This window comes from Lethenteron reissneri, chromosome 2 (genome assembly GCF_015708825.2).
Source record: "Lethenteron reissneri isolate LAM-NWPU_2019-01 chromosome 2, ASM1570882v1, whole genome shotgun sequence".
NCBI lineage: Eukaryota > Metazoa > Chordata > Hyperoartia > Petromyzontiformes > Petromyzontidae > Lethenteron > Lethenteron reissneri.
In genome coordinates this window covers 4,818,894-4,836,740 of record NC_083780.1, presented here as the reverse complement: position 1 = coordinate 4,836,740, position 17,847 = coordinate 4,818,894, and the positions used below count along the sequence as shown (strand labels likewise).

At 51.1% G+C, this 17,847-nt stretch overlaps 1 protein-coding gene across 1 annotated transcript; it reads right to left on the bottom strand.

The window, feature by feature from the left end:
• Nucleotides 1-459: 459 nt before the first annotated feature.
• Nucleotides 460-17,276, bottom strand: LOC133342595 (55 kDa erythrocyte membrane protein-like). Its single transcript, XM_061551824.1, has 10 exons — nucleotides 16,996-17,276; nucleotides 16,262-16,335; nucleotides 15,331-15,455; nucleotides 12,350-12,412; nucleotides 11,187-11,293; nucleotides 10,242-10,322; nucleotides 10,031-10,111; nucleotides 8,477-8,739; nucleotides 7,178-7,261; nucleotides 460-5,630 (listed from the first exon to the last, which is right to left on the bottom strand). Exons 2-10 carry the CDS (start codon nucleotides 16,331-16,333, stop codon nucleotides 5,478-5,480), a joined length of 1,029 nt encoding a protein of 342 aa, XP_061407808.1. The 5' UTR covers nucleotides 16,334-16,335; nucleotides 16,996-17,276; the 3' UTR covers nucleotides 460-5,477.
• Nucleotides 17,277-17,847: the final 571 nt, after the last annotated feature.

Sequence of the window (17,847 nt, the reverse complement as noted above, 5' to 3'; positions counted from 1 at the left end):
GCTGGGTGGGGAGGGGCTGGTCACCCCGTGGTGCCCTTATAAAACTCAACGTTTAACCTACTCACGCCGGCTTGTGCCCGCCCTCACAGTCGGGCATATTTGCGGAATACACCACGCCGCCGTTGACCCTGGCCATTGACCGAGCAACCCAACGTTCCTACCAGCTCCCTCCGCAGAAATGTGTTTTATTCCAGAGGTAGTCATATGTATGTCTGAGGTTCTCGCCGTGTCTCTGTGGGTCTGTGTGTGTAAGGGTCGGGTCTCCATGGTGAGTCTACGGAACTACGATTCTTTGGCTGTCTCCGAGTCAATAACAACACGGACGTATAGAGCGGTGTCTAAATGCGACCGCGTCTGGACATCTGTTTAAAAGATCTTCATAGTTCATCAGATTCCTCCAAGATAAATATTCTCATTCTGATCTGAAGATGTCGTACACAAGCAGTGGCCATATTTATTTTGTAGAGAGTGGCCATCAATTGTAGGCAAAGTAGAAGAGGAAAATCTCGAGCAGGGAGTCGTCAGCACGGATGGCTGGTGGGGGGCGGGGGCATTTCCAGACAGTGGGGGCAGCAGAAGAGCAGGAGTAACCTCCCACGGAGCGAGGGCGTTCTCATTCTGTCTCTCGTTGCAGGTCTCTCGTATTAAGGCAGAGGAAATCCTAGATGCATGACGACAACCACGGACTAAAACACAACGAAATGCACATTAAAGTTTTGAACAAAAAACATTGATTTTTTACTTTTTTTTGGTTTATAAAGTGATATCATTTCTTGTCGCAACACCAGTGGTTAAGTTAAAGAACCAGGGACGGTGGGGGGGCTAATCAGGAATGAGGAGGGGGGGGGCAATTTCAGAAGCTACCCCACTCCCCCCCACCAAATGAACCCCCCACGCCAGTACAATCACAAGTATATAACGCCCGTCTCTAAAATGATCAAGTGAGAAAATACGATCGTTAAGCGAGCGGTTTACAACACAAAAGATACAGAAGCAAAACAACAAATCTGCCGCTCTTAAAATTACACAAGTGGCAGTTTGCGGTTTCAGATTCGGTTAAAAATTATTTCCTCAAACACGTCGCAGTGGGCAGAAACGGCCACCCGTCTTTGGTCACTGGAGCGGTGATGTCACCACCACCACCATCATCATCACCACCCCCATCTACTCCACCGTCAACCTCCAACACCCATCAATGTCGACATCACCAGTATCGCAGCCACCACTGCCACCATCACTACCGCCTCCCTCTTCCGCAAGCAATTCAATGCAATTCTCATCACTGGACGCGTGGGGCCTGCTTAGCGTTAGTGGAAACTGCGTTTTCTTTTCGAGAACATTTGGTTCCAACATAAAGCATTGGAAGCCAAGGCCCTGCCAACACTTTCACGCGAGCGATGCGCACGTGCAATAAGAAACGTTCGCTCGGTCGGTAGAAACACCGAAACTTTACTTTGTCCGCGGCGCTGTCTTGACCGATTACTCGGAAGCATTTCTGTGAAAGAGCAGCTGCCGCTCGGAGTGCCTCTGGGAGAAATCGCAGATGCCACTCATTGGTAACCGCGACCCGTGTCCTTAGAAAAAAGAAAAACGCGAGAGCTCCGTGAGATAAAAGTGCGGAGTTCAGGCCACCCCTCTCGAGGAGCAGCGAGTCATCTGTCTGTCCCCAATCAAAACGAGATGTCAGATCGAGAACTTTTAAAGACACAACAGTGTTTTTTTGTTTTCCAGGAACCCACCCCCCCGAGTCTCAAAGACTCCGGTCATCCTCGGAACAGCGGCGGCTTTTGGCGAACCATTGAAACAAAAGACGGTCACCGCATCGCGCGGCGCTTTCAGATGTGCTTCTGCGGCCGTCTGGAACGCTCTTCCTTCCTATATTAGGGGCCACTGGAGCGGTGCACTTTGAAATCATCATCTAGATTTTAGATTGACACTCATTCCTTTAGAACGGCGTTTTGTGCTTACGTTTTTTGTCCTTCCCCCCCGCACCTACGATTAGCACGGTTGGCTACGTATGGTGCAAAAGAAGTTCAACATACACAGACATAAAAAAAATCAGCTGTAAAGTTTTTTGCAAAAAGGGGACGATGTTGCCTGCCAGTAAATATGCAGGCAATGTTTCAGCATTGGGATGTTTGGCCGATACCGGTTGCATTGTTCATTTTCTTTTCGCGATGGTCGGGGGGAAATCGGAGAACGAGGAGGAAACCCACGCAGAGCAGGCGCGGGGGGGGGGGGGGGGGGCGGTTAGTGAAGAATGCACAAACCCCAAGCGGGAAGGCGCACCGAGACGGGAATTGAACCCAGGCCCTTGATCGACGCGAGCCGCGAGCGTTCACAACGCGTTCACCACCACCACCACCAGGCTCGAGTCGGCAGCAAGAACGCAGCTCCCCGCACTCGACACGAGCGCACGGGGCCAAACAAGGCATCGTGAGACGCCAAAGTCAAGGGGGCGCTGGGTGTGAACACGTCGGCTGGGAGAGTTCGCGATGCACTGGTGTGGATCAATATATCGATTGTCTTAAGCTCACGGCGTTCGCTTGCCTGCAATGGACGGCGCGCGCGTGCGTCAAGTCGACGTTTTGTCGATTCGTCCTACGAAATAGGTCCAACACGTCAACTCACCGCAGCCACTCGAGACCGCTACATTCACAGCGATGCCGAGAAAAAAATGTTGATTCTTAAATTGAATCACACCCCCCCCCCCAGATTCGGCAGGTGGACGCCACGTGAACAAGGTGGCAGACAGGCAAAGGCCCATTCTGCCATGCTGATGATCGCTAACAACGGTGAAACGCAAAGGCAGTTCAAGGCGTCGGGCGCGGCTCGACGTCGCGTTTGGCTTTCCCCTTTTGAAGCGTTGCTAGCGGTGGTAACACCGACAGGCCAATGAAAGGCCACGCTACTGCATCACGCACGCAGGGTCTATTGGGCCGAACGGGGAGCGTGCTTTTGCCATGCGCCGCCGCCGCCACAAACTCCTGACCACCGTCAACCAACTGCCATAGAAACGTTTTGTGCTTAAGTTCATAAAGTCGGCCGCAGTTTTGTGCTATAAACGTTGAGGCTTGTCGGTGAAGCCCACGTGAGTTTTTGCGCCGGGAGGGGGTGGGGTAACCTGCTACGGCCCACGGGCCACGGAGGGGACTACACGACTTACGTTGCAAATGGCCCCCCCCTGCAAACGACGACAGCGACGTCACCACCAAGCAGCGTGGGTGCGCCGATCGCGAAGAAGAGGGTCGCGTATCGAAATTTCGGCGCGCCTCGGTCACCCGTAAAAGGTGAGAGCGAATCATATTCCGCGTTTGATAACGTCGAGGTGGAAATGTGTGGTAGATCGTGAAAAGGGTTTACGTACTTCAGACCTCAAGAGGTAACTCGTCAGCCCACCCCCCCAGACTCGTCAATTTACCAATCATCTGACGCGCGCGGCGTGTTCGACAAGTTCAGTTTCGAGTGGTGGGAGCACGAGGAACGGAGTCTGCAGCAACAACAACAAAAAACAAGTGCCGAGAGGGCGACCCCTTCTCCTGTTTACATCCCTGAGCCAAGAGTGGATATTCCACATTCCTATGGTGGGGGCCAGACTGTGGTACGGGTTTATTGACCCCCCAAAGGGGCGATGGGCAGAGGCAAGTCAACCCCCACGACCTGGATTTTAGCCCCAAATGGATCGGATCGGTTACAACCACTGTGGCGACACGGAGTTCGTTTACGCACTAATTCGACCGTCCGTCGATACCCGACCCTCCACTCGGCGCTAATTTCACCGCCGCGTGAGGCGTTCGCGGAATGGCTTCAGCAAGCCATCACCACGTGCTGTTCAGCACGATGTCCGGCGTTTCGCGCTACGTGCTTGGGAGACAAAAAAAACCCGCTAAACGCTTATTGTCCCCGCTCCAGATCACGTTGTATGCACTCTCAAATGATACAAACACGCGTGCATTTTGGAAACGGGAAAATTCGAATGTAGTTCATAGATCTTGCGATGAAGACTCGCCTGTCCCAGTGCCCCCTCTAGTTCCTCAAAGTTCGACGGACAAAACAGCTTCGGATAAAGAGCGACATTACGCGCTGTGCGCGTGCCGTGTAAAACATTGCGCGCAAATTGCACTTTTGAAATTTTGATATACAGAGTTTGATTGGATCCTCGTTTGAGGGAGTAAGTAAAGTGGTGGTGCGCGAGTCCGTGCCAAACCAAGCAGAACAGAAGCCCGAATCGGCACGGCACCACGAGTTCCCGTTAAGGACTCGAAACCCGCCGCGGCATTGCTTTCAGCTGTGAAACTCTGGACCACGTCTTTTTTTGGTGTTTCTTTAAAGTGAAATGTCAAATCTTCCCTCCCCTATGTCTATGGGAGCTTTTTTCCAGTATCCAAAATGATTACTTTTTACTGTCTTTTGGCGTTCTCTGGTCTAACACTGGTGAGACAAGGCCATAAACAGGGGTGGGGAACCTTTTTTCTGCCAAGGGCAATTTGGATATTTATAACATCATGTTGCTATGAAAAAAGCTCCTAGATTTATTGAATTTCGAGTCGTGCAGTTGCCTTGGCAGGGCCAGACCAAATGATTTTGCGGGCCTTATACGGTCCGCGGGCCGGACGTTCCCCACCCCTGCCATAAAGAATGCTGCCTCTGGTGTAGGCCAATCAGTTTCAAAGACAATTACTATATTACGAGATAATGTTTTTCCACAAGTACGTGTGGTTAATGCAGACCTGATGCCTTGCGAAAGGCACCTATTTGGTGTTTGAACAGCTAAACGCCCGTCTTCTCTCCCCCTGTCTGTGACCCTGAGCCAGCTGTGGAAATTTCCACATTCCCATGGCGGGAGCGAGAGATATCAAATTCGGCAACAACAACAACAACAACAACGGCAGTAATGTTAAACATTTGAAACTTGCGCAACAAAAAACAACGACATCAGACAAGCCATGAGAAACGAACATTTTTGAAATGCGATTTGGGAACGAAGCGGCGTGAAAGAGACCGTGAGAACGAACGCGGCTGGCCGCTAAACGCCCCAGAACATGGGACACAACAACGCAGAGCAGTGCTGGTGGGGGGTGGGGGGTGCGGGGAGAACAGTGGCCGTCGGCGCTGGGGCGATTGCAGCGTCGCCCCCGGGGGTTTGCCGGCTGGGGGGATTGCCGGAGCAGAGAGCCGAGTTTCCGAGCGTGCAGGAGAAGCGCGCGGCGTGGTGCGGAGGCAGACGGTGCGGTACCACCCAGCGGAGCGACGCTTACCGCCCCAGCAATGTCACGCAGTGCCAACGGGGCAATGCCAGGCATTGCTAGGCCATGTAACGCATTCCTAGATAATACCATGCGCTACTTTGCAATACTAGGCATTGTTTGGCATTACTAGGCAATGCCATGCATTTGCTAGGCATTGCTGGGCAATACCAGGTAGTGCGAGGCGGTACTGAGCAGTGCCGGGTGGTGTCGTGCCAGGCTGGGTGCCCCTCACAGGAGCCAGGAGAGTGGCACCCAGTTGTGCGTCTCCCCGGCGGTGCGCACGGCGCTGGCGATGAGGGTGGCGCTGTCGTGCGTCACCTCGTTCACCACGACGAGGTCGACGAGGTGCATCACCGAGGCCTGCAGCTCCCGGGACTCCGCCTGCACGCGCGCGTGGTGGGTGGGTGGGGGGGGTGGACGCCCAGAATTCACCACCGTGGCAGAGGTCGAAATCGGGTACCCGATACCTGTACCCTAACCGATACTCGGCTACTCGTAGGCCGTGAGTCACTGGTGAGTAACCGTTTGTCACTCATTTGCCAACGTCTTGTCTCTTCTCACATTTCAAGTTTCTAGAATCAACCCACCCGCGCCTGCAACATGGCTTCATCCCAGAGGTCGCAATCGGGTACCCGTACCCTACCCGATACCCAGCCGGGTACGGGTAGCCGGGTATCGGGTAGGGTACGGGTACCCATTTGCGACCCTGGTGCGGCCGGGTACGGGTAAGGAATCAAAACCCGTTTGCGACCTCTGCACCGCGGCCACCTGTATTTAACCGCCAGAGAACTTGAATCGATCACCGCACGGACCTTTAATCCGCTGTTTCTACCGTATAGAAACGTTTGCACCGTTCCTGCTGTACATCTGTTCTGCCTGGTTTGTGCTGTCCATCTCGCGCCGTTCCGTTTGTACCGTCGATCTCGCTAGCTCCATTAGCCGATGGGTATCATTTGGCTAGACTCTGAATAATCTATTCTCGCGGACAAGAATCAGTAATGAAATCTGTAAATGACGAGAAAAAGCCATAATCATAATGGAATAATAGTGCACAGACATGCGTAACGCACACACGACCTCTGTGCATTATGTAAAAGCCATCAGCAGTTCCTGACCCAGTGCACTATGGTCCTCTTGTCTAGCTGTGTCACTGCTGGTGTCGGTCGCTGGTGTCGCATTCGTGCAAAAGTATTTTGATGCCACAGTGGCAAGATGCTATCTCCCTCGCATGGTATGCAGGAGGTCGTGGGTTCGGTTTAAACCCTGACGCCTGCTGTGTATTTGGAGTTTGCATGTTTCTCTCCCCGTGGTGGCATGGAATTTTCTCTGGGTCCTCCGGTTTTTCGCTCCACATTTAGAAACATGCCCTTAGAGTATTTGGCTTTTATAAATTTCCACATGATAAGCCACTTCGTTGAGCTATCATTTATCATAGCCAGGTCTTGATTTAAAGCTTTCGTGACTGCAGGGATTCATATTCTTGGTTCTTTCGGTAAAGTCACGTAGAAGAGAAATAATAAAATAATAAAAATAATATAAAATAATATAAATATAAAACAATGTTTTATATTTATATTAAGAACCAAGAATATACATAGCCAGGTCGTTTGTGAAAAAGACCTATAGAGCTCAGTGGGCCTTACCTGGTAAAATAATACCATACTATGCAGTTCTTGAGTCATTTGAAACACGAGATGCAATGTTCGATATTTACTTAACCCTCGTTTGCCCTGGAGCAACTACAATGTCCCTTTCACCCAACACACACACACACAATGCAAACCTGCAAGAACTCCTCTCTAGCAGCTACGCACCCAGGCTAAAAGTCTCGGCCTCTCCCTATGTCGTGTGATGCCACGTCAACGAACGGCGGCTCACGAGGTGCGATCGTGTGACCCGTCGGGGGACTGGTCACGTGACGCCGGTACCTGGAAGGCCTCGCCGATGCTGGCTGGCGGAGCCACGAACACGACGAAGGGCGCAAAGTCGGGCGAGCGTAGAACCTTCAGGGCCTGGGGACATGACACGCAACTCCAGGTCATGGACCAGGGGGTCGACTGACCCTCACTCGCTCGCTTGCTCACCTCACAAAGTCAAGCAGAACCTCTGGAATTAAATTCAATTGAATTTGCGCTTTCTTACAGCACGAGGCTATCACGAAGGTGCTGTGTTTCACAGGAGAGTATTAGTCTGCTGTAGTTTCACAGTAGCGGGGCAATGTTGGTATGGGGCTTTGACCCAATGAGGTAAAATGAGAGTTTTCGTGTCTAGACCATGACCTCAGCACACAGTGGCTTCGAGTAACGTCACGGAATTCTGAACGTCAACTATGAAACAGTGGCACTATTAACCAGGACGGCCGCTGGGTTCGAACCAAGAATCATCTGTATATGAATGACAAACGCGCGGGGAGAGTACTTTATTTTCTTTTGTGACATAAATGCAATTTTTTTTATTAGAGACCACCTAGGACAACACGCAGCATCCAAGGGAACTGGTTCATGGAATTCCATGCAATAAAGATGCACATGGCTTCAGATTCATAGCGCACACAGGCACTCCATCTCCTACATACGCACCTTCTATTTAATGCTCGCAGCAAGTGACACTACATCATCACATACAGGAAGTGATGTCATACTTTAAGGAATCTCACGAAGCACACAGGAAGTGACCTTGCATGCTATGCACAGGAAATTACCTCACACCACGCACATTCACTTCACATGGTCCACAAAGAAAGTGACCTCACACACCGTGCACAGGAAGTGACCTCACACAGCGCAAGCAGGAAGTGACCTCACACAGCGCAAGCAGGAAGTGACCTCACACAGCGCACGCAGGAAGTGACCTCACTGCGCACGCAGGAAGTGACCTCACTGCGCACGCAGGAAGTGACCTCACACAGCGCACGCAGGAAGTGACCTCACTGCGCGCGCAGGAAGTGACCTGACTGCGCGCGCAGAAAGTGACCTCACTGCGCGCACGCAGGAAGTGACCTCACTGCGCGCACGCAGGAAGTGACCTCACTGCGCGCACGCAGGAAGTGACCTCACTGCGCGCGCAGGAAGTGACCTCACTGCGCGCGCAGGAAGTGACCTCACTGCGCACGCAGGAAGTGACCCCACTGCGCGCGCAGGAAGTGACCTCACTGCGCGCGCAGGAAGTGACCTCACACGGCACCCATAGGAAGTGAGCTCACGGCTGGTGCGCAGGGCAGCGCTCACCTGCGGTTGCACATCGAGCACGCACACGGCGTCTCCCTGCATGATGTCACGCACACACTGGAGGCGCAGTCCCAGCATGGCCTCCCCGTGGTTCCCGTACTCCACCATCTCCCCACGCGTCACCCACCCACGCATCTCCACGTCCGACACCAGCTGATACGGGCCGGAATCTTGCGCAGCCCCACCCGCTGTCCCCGGTGCCGCCCCTGCCCCGGAGTTGGGGGCAGCGTCGCCGTTCGGAGAGGTCGGGTGCTCCGTCGTGTCTGAGGGAGTTCGGGGGAAAAAAATAAACTTGACCGATCCCGCTGGCGTCAACGCAGCGAGCCCGTTGGCGGTTCTTTGACAGTTACAGGCTGGTCGCCGATGGGCTCTGCAGCCGAGATAGAGAATGCCGCCTGTCCACTTGCGGAGTGATCTCCCTTCTCCAGATTTATCCCGATTGCGCAATGAGCAGTGCGTCTTCGCGAGCCAACGAATCCATTTGGAACGCTCGCAGAGGGCAGCGCGACCCTTTGGCGTTAGTGAAACAGCCCGTGGAAGTGGACGTCACAGAGCTTCCACCATTATCCTTTCGTCATGTGACATCCGTTCCACACCCTGTGAGATGCATGTTCAAATAAAAAAATGAATGTGACGGTTCTTTTGTGCAGTCGTAGGCGACCGGTCTGACAACACCTGACTGTCTAAATCAGCTGGGGGCCGATGAAATCGGAATCCAAACTCGGCATCTCAGCAGTGCCGGCTCCACATCTCCTGAGCAACCGGGCCTCACTCGGCGTTGCCCTCAAACCAACCCATAACCTCGCGTTCCTCACCGCCACGGTGGCGAGATGTTAACTCACCCGCGGCCTGATATGCAGGAAGTCGTGGGATTGATCCCAACTCACGACGGCTATATAATTGGAGTTTGCATGTTCACTCTCCCCGTGGTCTCGCGGATTTTTCTACGGGCCCTCCGTTTTTTCCCTCCGCATTAAGAATCAACGTGCATTTAGAGTATTTGGCTGCTATAAATGTCCACGTGATAAGCCACTTTGTTGAGCTATCATTTGTGGCCAGGTCGCATCTGAAAACGAGCTACATAGCTCAGTGGGGCCTTACCTGGTAAAATAAATAAATATTAAGTTTAGTTTGGTAGAGTAGTCCCTCAGTTAAAAGCGACATCGGTTCACAGTTTTTCGGGTTTTGTTTCCGCCTCCCATAGGACTCCATGGTTTCGACAAATTTTAACATTTTGATTAACGGCATGTTTACTTTACGATACGCGGGTGCCAATTTCAGCCAATCAGAGCGCTCGTAAGTGGGCTGAGCCATGCCCTCAGCCAATCAGCGACACCCATTTATGAGCTTTAGGCCTTGAGACTGGTTTTATTGACATTACGTTTTGTGCGTTGGCAGCAGAAACGGCTCTCTGGCTTTGAATGGATTAATGCTATCAACATGCAATTCCTCTATTCGATTCATAGTAATTTCAGTTAAAAGTAGCTTTCGTGGAACGAATTAAAAACGTTAACCGAGGGACTACTGTATCTGTAGGCAAGGCACATTACTCACAGAGCACCGGAGTCTTGAACGTGTCAGGGTCGGTGGAGAGCAGTACGGTCTTAATATGACTCCTGCCGACACCGGGAGCTCCTGGGGGGAGTGGGGAGGGGGAAAGAGAGAGGGTGGGAGGCAGTCAGGCATAGGCAGAGAGGAACAGAGGAAGGGTTTCTGAGCCTGACGTCGCAGCAAGCGAAATATCCGTGGGCTGTGCTCATCTCACCCAGCAGCACGAGGGTTCTCCGTGGGAACGGAGGAAGCTTGACGACTTCCTCGTACGACAGCGTGTCCAGATCGTCGAACACTGCGCACCGCACGCGCACCGCACGGGCAGAAAGCAAATATCGAGTGGGTGAGCGAGCAGGCAAGCAGGCGAGGAGACGCGCAGGCGAGACAGCAAGTGAATAAACGAGTAGGTGAGCGAGTAAACACGCAGGTGAGCGAGCAAATGATGTATGATGTATGCACAGCACGTAACCAACCGTGCTAATCGGTCGGCTACGTACAGCGAGGACTAGGTGCGTAAGCAAGTGCGGGAGTAGACTCGCTGGCGAGTGGGTGACTACACGCTGGTGGGTGGGTGAGTCGACTTGCTGGTGAGTGGGTGGGTAGACACGAAGGTGAGTGGGTGGGTAGACACGGAGGTGAGTGGGTGGGTAGACACGGAGGTGAGTGGGTGGGTAGACACGGAGGTGAGTGGGTGACTACACGCTGGTGAGTGGGTGGGTAGACACGGAGGTGAGTGGGTGGGTAGACACGGAGGTGAGTGGGTGGGTAGACACGAAGGTGAGTGGGTGACTACACGCTGGTGAGTGGGTGGGTAGACACGGAGGTGAGTGGGTGGGTAGACATGGAGGTGAATGGGTGGGTGGATACGCTGGTGAGTGGGCGAGTCGACTCGCTGGTGAGTGGGTGGGTAGACACGAAGGTGAGTGGGTGGGTAGACACGGAGGTGAGTGGGCAGGTAGACATGGAGGCGAGTGGGTGTGTGGACACGCTGGCGAGTGGGTGAGTCGACTCGCTGGTGAGTGGGTAGACACGGAGGTGAGTGGGTGAGCGAGTGGGTGGGTCGACACGGAGGTGAGTGGGTGGGTAGACACGCAGGTGAGTGGGTGGGTAGACACGGAGGTGAGTGGGTGAGCAAGTGGGTGGGCAAGGGCAGTTGTACCCGAGCAGTGCTGGGCCATGTAGGGTCCACGCAAGCCTTTGGCCCGGATCAAACCCAGGAAGCTGGACTTGGGCTGAGGCTCGACAGGTTTGGAGCTCACGCTGTGACTGAGAGAGACAAACAAGACAAAGACCCCCCGTGTAGCCTTTAATGGACCATCGGGCCAAGTGCTGTGAGCGAGCGCCTCGAAAGGCCAGTACGGCCGCCTTCGGGGTGCCGCAGTGGCGAGATGTTAACTCCCTCGCCTGGTATGCAGGAGGCCGTGGGTTTGATCCCGACCCTGACGCCTGCTGCTGTATATTTGGAGTTTGCGTGTCTCTCTCCCCGTGGTTGCGTGGATTTTTTTCCGGGTCCTCTGGTTTTTCCCTCCACATTTATAAACATGTCTTTTAGATTATTTGGCTGCTATAAATTGCCACGTGATAAGCCACTTAGTTGGGCTATAATTTGTGGCTAGATCGCTTATGAAAAAGAGCTATATAGCTCAGTGGGCCTTACCGGGTAAAATAAATATTGTTTTTCGTTTTTTTTAATACGGCAGCAACGAACTTTGCTGGACGTCCTTGTACTGACGAGTCCCAATTATGACAAAGCCACGACAACATAACCACCACACAGTCAGTCACCTCCTTTGAGCTGAAGGTCTGGAGCTATCATTTGTGCTCAGTGGGTCTTACCTGGTACAAGCCAAAAAAATTGGTTTAGTGTCCCCAATGCTGATGTTTTCACCCCATACCAGGTACTTATTTTAAGACTGAGTTGACCTGGATTGTGCCCAGGTCCGGTTCAGATATTTCACGACACTGATGTTAGCTACTGTGCTACTGTGGGGTTCAGTAGTACAGTGTGCAAATCGTTGCACCACCACTCCCCGCATTCACACACAAACATGCATACACACGCGTACACTAACACAACAGAAGCCAGTGATATACCAACCCAGTCCTGGGACCTCCCCTAGGTCGACGCAGCCTTCGATGAGTATCCGGTGCGATGTGTGTAAACATCAGTACTGGGAAGAGTGTTTCTACCACCCCACTCATAGTCCATGCAGTCTTTATAGGCAAATGTTAACAGTACTTGGCTCAAAAGTTTATAGAAGGCAATGGTGGGTGGGGGGGGGGGATCTGTCTGTGTGCAAGTCTGAATCTGTTGGACTGTACCATTCCACCAGGTCTCGGGAGGGTATCATCCCGGTCGAACCATCTTCCTTCTCACCCTCCCACCTGCAAAACAAGTTGATTGAGAACATTCGTTATAAGAGTCCTCACATCTGTGTGTGTGTGTGTCTGTCCGTTCGTGTATGTGTGTATGTGCACGTGATTGTGTGTAACAGTGATGATTATCTGAACCGGTCCTAGGACGACTCAGCCTCAAATGAGTACCATGTGCAGTGTGCAAACATCGCTACCAGGGAGACAAAGGCGGCTGGGCATGGTGCTGGGTACCCACCCCCACGTGTGCCGTGCCAGCCTTCATAGGTGCTCGCTAACAGCACCTGCCCCAACAGTCTGACGAGGTTAGCGAGGTATAATATTTATTCATCTTCTTGGTTCTTTCGGTAAAGTCACGTAGAAGGGAAATAATAAAATAATAAAATTAAACTTAATAAAATACAATTCTCACCACGTTTCGGCCACAACGCAAGCAGCCGCCCTCAGGTGAAGAACAGGGCTGTCGGAAAGACGTCCGAAACATGTGACTTTACCGAAAGAACCAAGAAGATGAATCCCTGCAGTCAAGAAAGCTTTAAATCGAAATTTAATATTTATTCAGATGTGTCTCTATTCTCTCGTGCGTGCGTCCAAGTGTCTCTGTGTCCTTGTCTGCGTGTCTATACATGTCAGGTCACACTCAACGCCCATTGCTGGTATTTTCATATGCCCACGACAAGCGCCGAGGTCCGTACACACACAACCACTGTTAGACGATCCACAAAATAGTAACTGCTTTCATCTGCCCCTTGGGGATACTCTCTGCCAACCTGGAGTAGAGGCACATTTGGGTCGTTTCATGTCAACTCACTCGGGGCCCAAAACCTGACCACCTCCAATGGCCTGTAATGTTGAACTTGAAAACATATTTTGTTTGCAATGACCCATAACTTGTAAGCCGTTGGACGCAGTGACCCCCCCATTCTGAAGCTGTATCGTGTCTCCCTGTTACCCACAACCATGCCAAATTTATTCACGATTGGACTTGGTCACATATTTGTTTTCAGTGATCCGATGCGAAAATTACCCAGATTATACAACAACACTCAAAGACATCGTCAACAACATTGCGGCCTTAAATTATACGAATAGGCGATGTTTCAGGCAATGGTCATTTTTAAATCCTTTATATTAAGTTCACTTGCTTGCTTGTGCGCTTACGACCGTGCAAATCTTTCGGTCGTTTAACCCACTTCCCGTGATCCAATCGAGCTGAAATTTTGCACACAGACTCGTTGTGCGTGACAATTTTTTTTCGTGAAAAAATTTTTTCCAAAATTTTCCACTTTTTAGGAAAAAAAAAATTTCAGATTTAATTTAAAATACCAATGTGATAAAAATGAAACTCTTACTCAAGAAAAACAGAAATGAATAATAAAATAAAACCGATGCCACGCATATAAAGGATTTACAGTGAAAAACTTTGTTTTTACGGGTTAAATTTTTCAGAGCTAAAACACAGAGGTGTGGATGACACGAGTTGGAGACTGCACTTGTTAACACCATGGAGCCCTGATGAGAATCACAATTTTAGAAATGTTCCGTGGTGACAAGTTAAAAAAAGTTACCACGTGTATAGTTACACCGATCGTAGCCATTAGGCAGCTCCATTACAGAAACACCCAAAGGAACCACCTACCAGGCAGGCCAGCAGATCCGGTTTAAATTTACATTGCAGGTGATCAAATGTCTCCATTTGGATAGCGAACTCGTTGTACTTGAAATTTGCTCAGATTTATGTCACGCTCCCCAGCCCTCATTGTCGAGCTCCTCTCTCGTGTGCTGCCGTTCGTCTCCCACGGACTTCGCGATAGCCAGGTCGCGATGGCCAGATCTCAAGCAAAACCTGAAGACAGCCAATGTTTTCGCTGCTAAGTTTACGCCTTTGGCTTCTCCAATCCAATGTTGGGAAAACATCTTTGAACGTTGCCGTGAAAGTTCAGACAAGCAGTGAGGGGGTGAGTCAGGTGAGTGAGTAAACACACAGATAAGGAAGTGCTTGAGCAGGTGAGTAGACATGCAGATTAAGGAACAAGTGAACAGGTGAGCGCGCAGATACGCAGGTGAGCAGGCAAGTGGATTGACAAGCTATGAAATTTGGATCAAAATTCTGACAGACAGCGACCAAAGAAAACGGAGCAAAAGTGTGAAAGTGCGCAAAGCACAATTTTTTTTTTAAACTACTTTTTTTTTAACCAGGTAAGGCCCACTGAGCTATATAGCTCTTCTTTAAAATTGACCTGGCCATAAATGATAGCCCAACGAAGTGACTCATCATGCGGACATTTATAGCAGCCAAACACTCTAAAGGCATTCATATTCTTTGTTTTTTTCGGTAAAGTCACGTAGGTAAAAAATTAAAATTAATAAAAGTAAAATAAAAAATTAAATAAAAATCACGACGTTTCGGAGGCAACACAAGCTTCCGTCTTCAGGTGGAACCGTCACTTGATACAGCAGTCGTGCTGTGACGGTTCCACCTGAAGACGGAAGCTTGTGTTGCCTCCGAAACGTCTTGATTTTTATTTTATTTTTTATTTTACTTTTATTAATTTACATTTTTTACCTACGTGACTTTACCGAAAAAAACCTAAGAATATGAATCCTTGCAATCACGAAAGCTTCAAATCTAAAACTCTAAAGGCATGATGATTCTAAATGCGTAGGGACAAACCGGAGGACCTGGAGAAAAATCCACGCGATTACAGGGAGAGACATGCAAACTCCCAATATACAGGAGGCGTCAGGGACGGGATCGAACACACGACCTCCTGTATACCAGGTGAGGTAGTTAACATCTCCGAGCCACCGTGGCCGACGGAAGCCACAGATTCGGTTTGTACGCGCGAGAGCCCGACGGATGGCGGCGTCGGCAGCGACGACGCGGGGAGACCTTCATCCAGCAGTGGAGACAAGGTCGCGAGGCTCACCAGTCCCACTTGGCGCGCGACTTCACGCGGAGGACGTCGCCGCTGCGGAAGGCGAGACCGTCGTGGGGACGGTTCAGGACGCCCTGCGACTTTGGGTCAAAGTTGAACTGGGCACGCACGAACGTCTGGGTGCAGGAAAAGCCGCGGTGGGGGCGGGGGGGGGTTCATAATGGTCAGAGATAATTTAGATGAAACGTTCACGAAGGCCACGTCACAGTCACCACACCGGCACCAATAGACGTGACGTTAACCATTTGGGAGAGAGCGTGATGGATAACGTTGACGCAACCGTTGACGCCAAACCCAGACTCATAACCCCGACTATATGGCAGAGGCCGAATCCTAACACTTGAACTCGAGTCTGATCCTAACACTTACCCCGAGCCTGAACTCTAGTCCTCGCCACAACCCAAACAATAACGCCAACCTTGTGTTGCGCCCGAAACGTCGTGATTTATTTTATTTTATTTCTACCTACGTGACTTTACCGAAAGAACCAAAGAGTATGGATTCCTGCAGTCACGAAAGCTTCAAATCAGGACTTAACCACTAACCCTAGCCTCTAACTGTAACCCTGACACAAACCCTGACCCCATTCCCTAACCCCAACTCCTACTACCCTCATAACAACCCGAACCAAAGTCCGTAACCCTTACCCAGCTCGAACATTATACCTGGCCCCCAACTCAAACCATAACGCCAACTCGGTTGGCTACGTACGGTGCGAAAGAAGTTCAGCACACGCACATACCATACAAAACTCCAACCTTGACCCTAACAATGGCACGAGCTTTAAGCTTAAACCCTCCAGCCCTAAACCTACCCCCCTAGCACCGACTCCTTCTGAAACCTCTTCTCTGACCTTACCACCAAGGTGACCTTGACTGTGACCCCCCGTGACCTTGACACCCCCCCCACCCACCCCTCTTACCTTGACAGCACGTGCCCTGCACACCTGCGTCACGTGGTCCAGGTACAGCTCTGACAACTTCGCCGACGTCATCTCTAGAGGGGGAGACACGGGGACAGGGGCAGGTAGACAAGAGGGTCAGAGACGAGCAGACACCGAGATGCAGAGACACGTGGACTGACACGCACACACAGACAGACACGGAGACCAGCGGGCAGACACAGACACGGGGGCAGAGATAGACACAGACAGACACAGTGGCAAAGAGACAGGCAGGCAAGGTGACGGGGACACGCGGAGACACACAGAGAGACACAGAGACACGTGGGAGACACGCAGAGACACACACAGAGAGACACACAAAGACACAGAGACACACAGGGACACACACAGAGACACACAGGGACACACAGAGACACCAGGGACACACAGAGACACACACAGACCCACCGAGACACACAGAGACCCACAGAGAGACATACAGGGACACACAGAGACACACAGACCCACTGAGAGACACACAGGGACACACAGAGATACACAGAGAGACACACAGGGACACACAGAGACACACAGACCCACTGAGAGACACACAGGGACACACACAGAGACACAGAGACCCACAAAGACACAGATACACACAGAGACACAAAGACACAGAGACACACAGGGACACACACAGAGACACAAAGACACAGAGACACACAGAGACACACAGGGACACACAGAGAGACACACAGAGACACACGCGTTACCGCTGTGAGCAGGTTCCTTTGGTTTCAACCTCGCCGCCGCGCTCTGCCCCAGTGAACGGGAGTCGAAAGTCCGCGGTCGCGCTGTTAAATAAATAAATAACGAAAACCACCGCGTCTTTAAAATGTTTTTTTTTTAAAAACCGTTCCTACTTTTCCTTATCGTCGCGGCGGACTTTGTTCCGAGATCGCAATAATGCGAAGAATAATAAAATAATAAAGCCTCCGCCACGCCGAATTGGAGGCGAGACGCGGATCACCGACGGAGCGCCGACTCAGCGGAACGGGCGAGACCATCTGGGCCCGAACGACGGGTAAAGAGGGGGAGGGGGGTGGTTTAGTAACAACCGCGTAAAAACTCAACTAACGAGGAGGATAACTACAACGTGGATGAATTAAAAGGAGATGAGGTGAAGAGTTGACTGTTTGTTTAAATCGAAAGGAGAGCAATGCGCTTCGGTGGCAATAGTTGTCGAATTTTAGACATTTACACACGCGTGTACACCCCCCCTTTAGTCGAACCCGCGGTGATCGATGGTTCAGTCCGTGGGCGCGTGACTCGCGAGCAGCTGATCGGTCACGTGACGTTGTTTTCGAGCACGCGAGTGTTGGTTTCAGCGCTACGTATAATTATTTATTATTAATGTTGTTTGGATCTTATTCTTGGTTCTTTCGGTAAGGTCACGTAGAAGGGAAATAATAAAATAATAAAATTAAAACAATAAAATACACGTATTCTTGGTTCTTTCGGTAAAGTCACGTAGAAGGGAAATAATAAAATAATGGAAATAAAACAATTAAATACACGTATTCTTGGTTCTTTCGGTAAAGTCACGTAGAAGGGAAATAATAAAA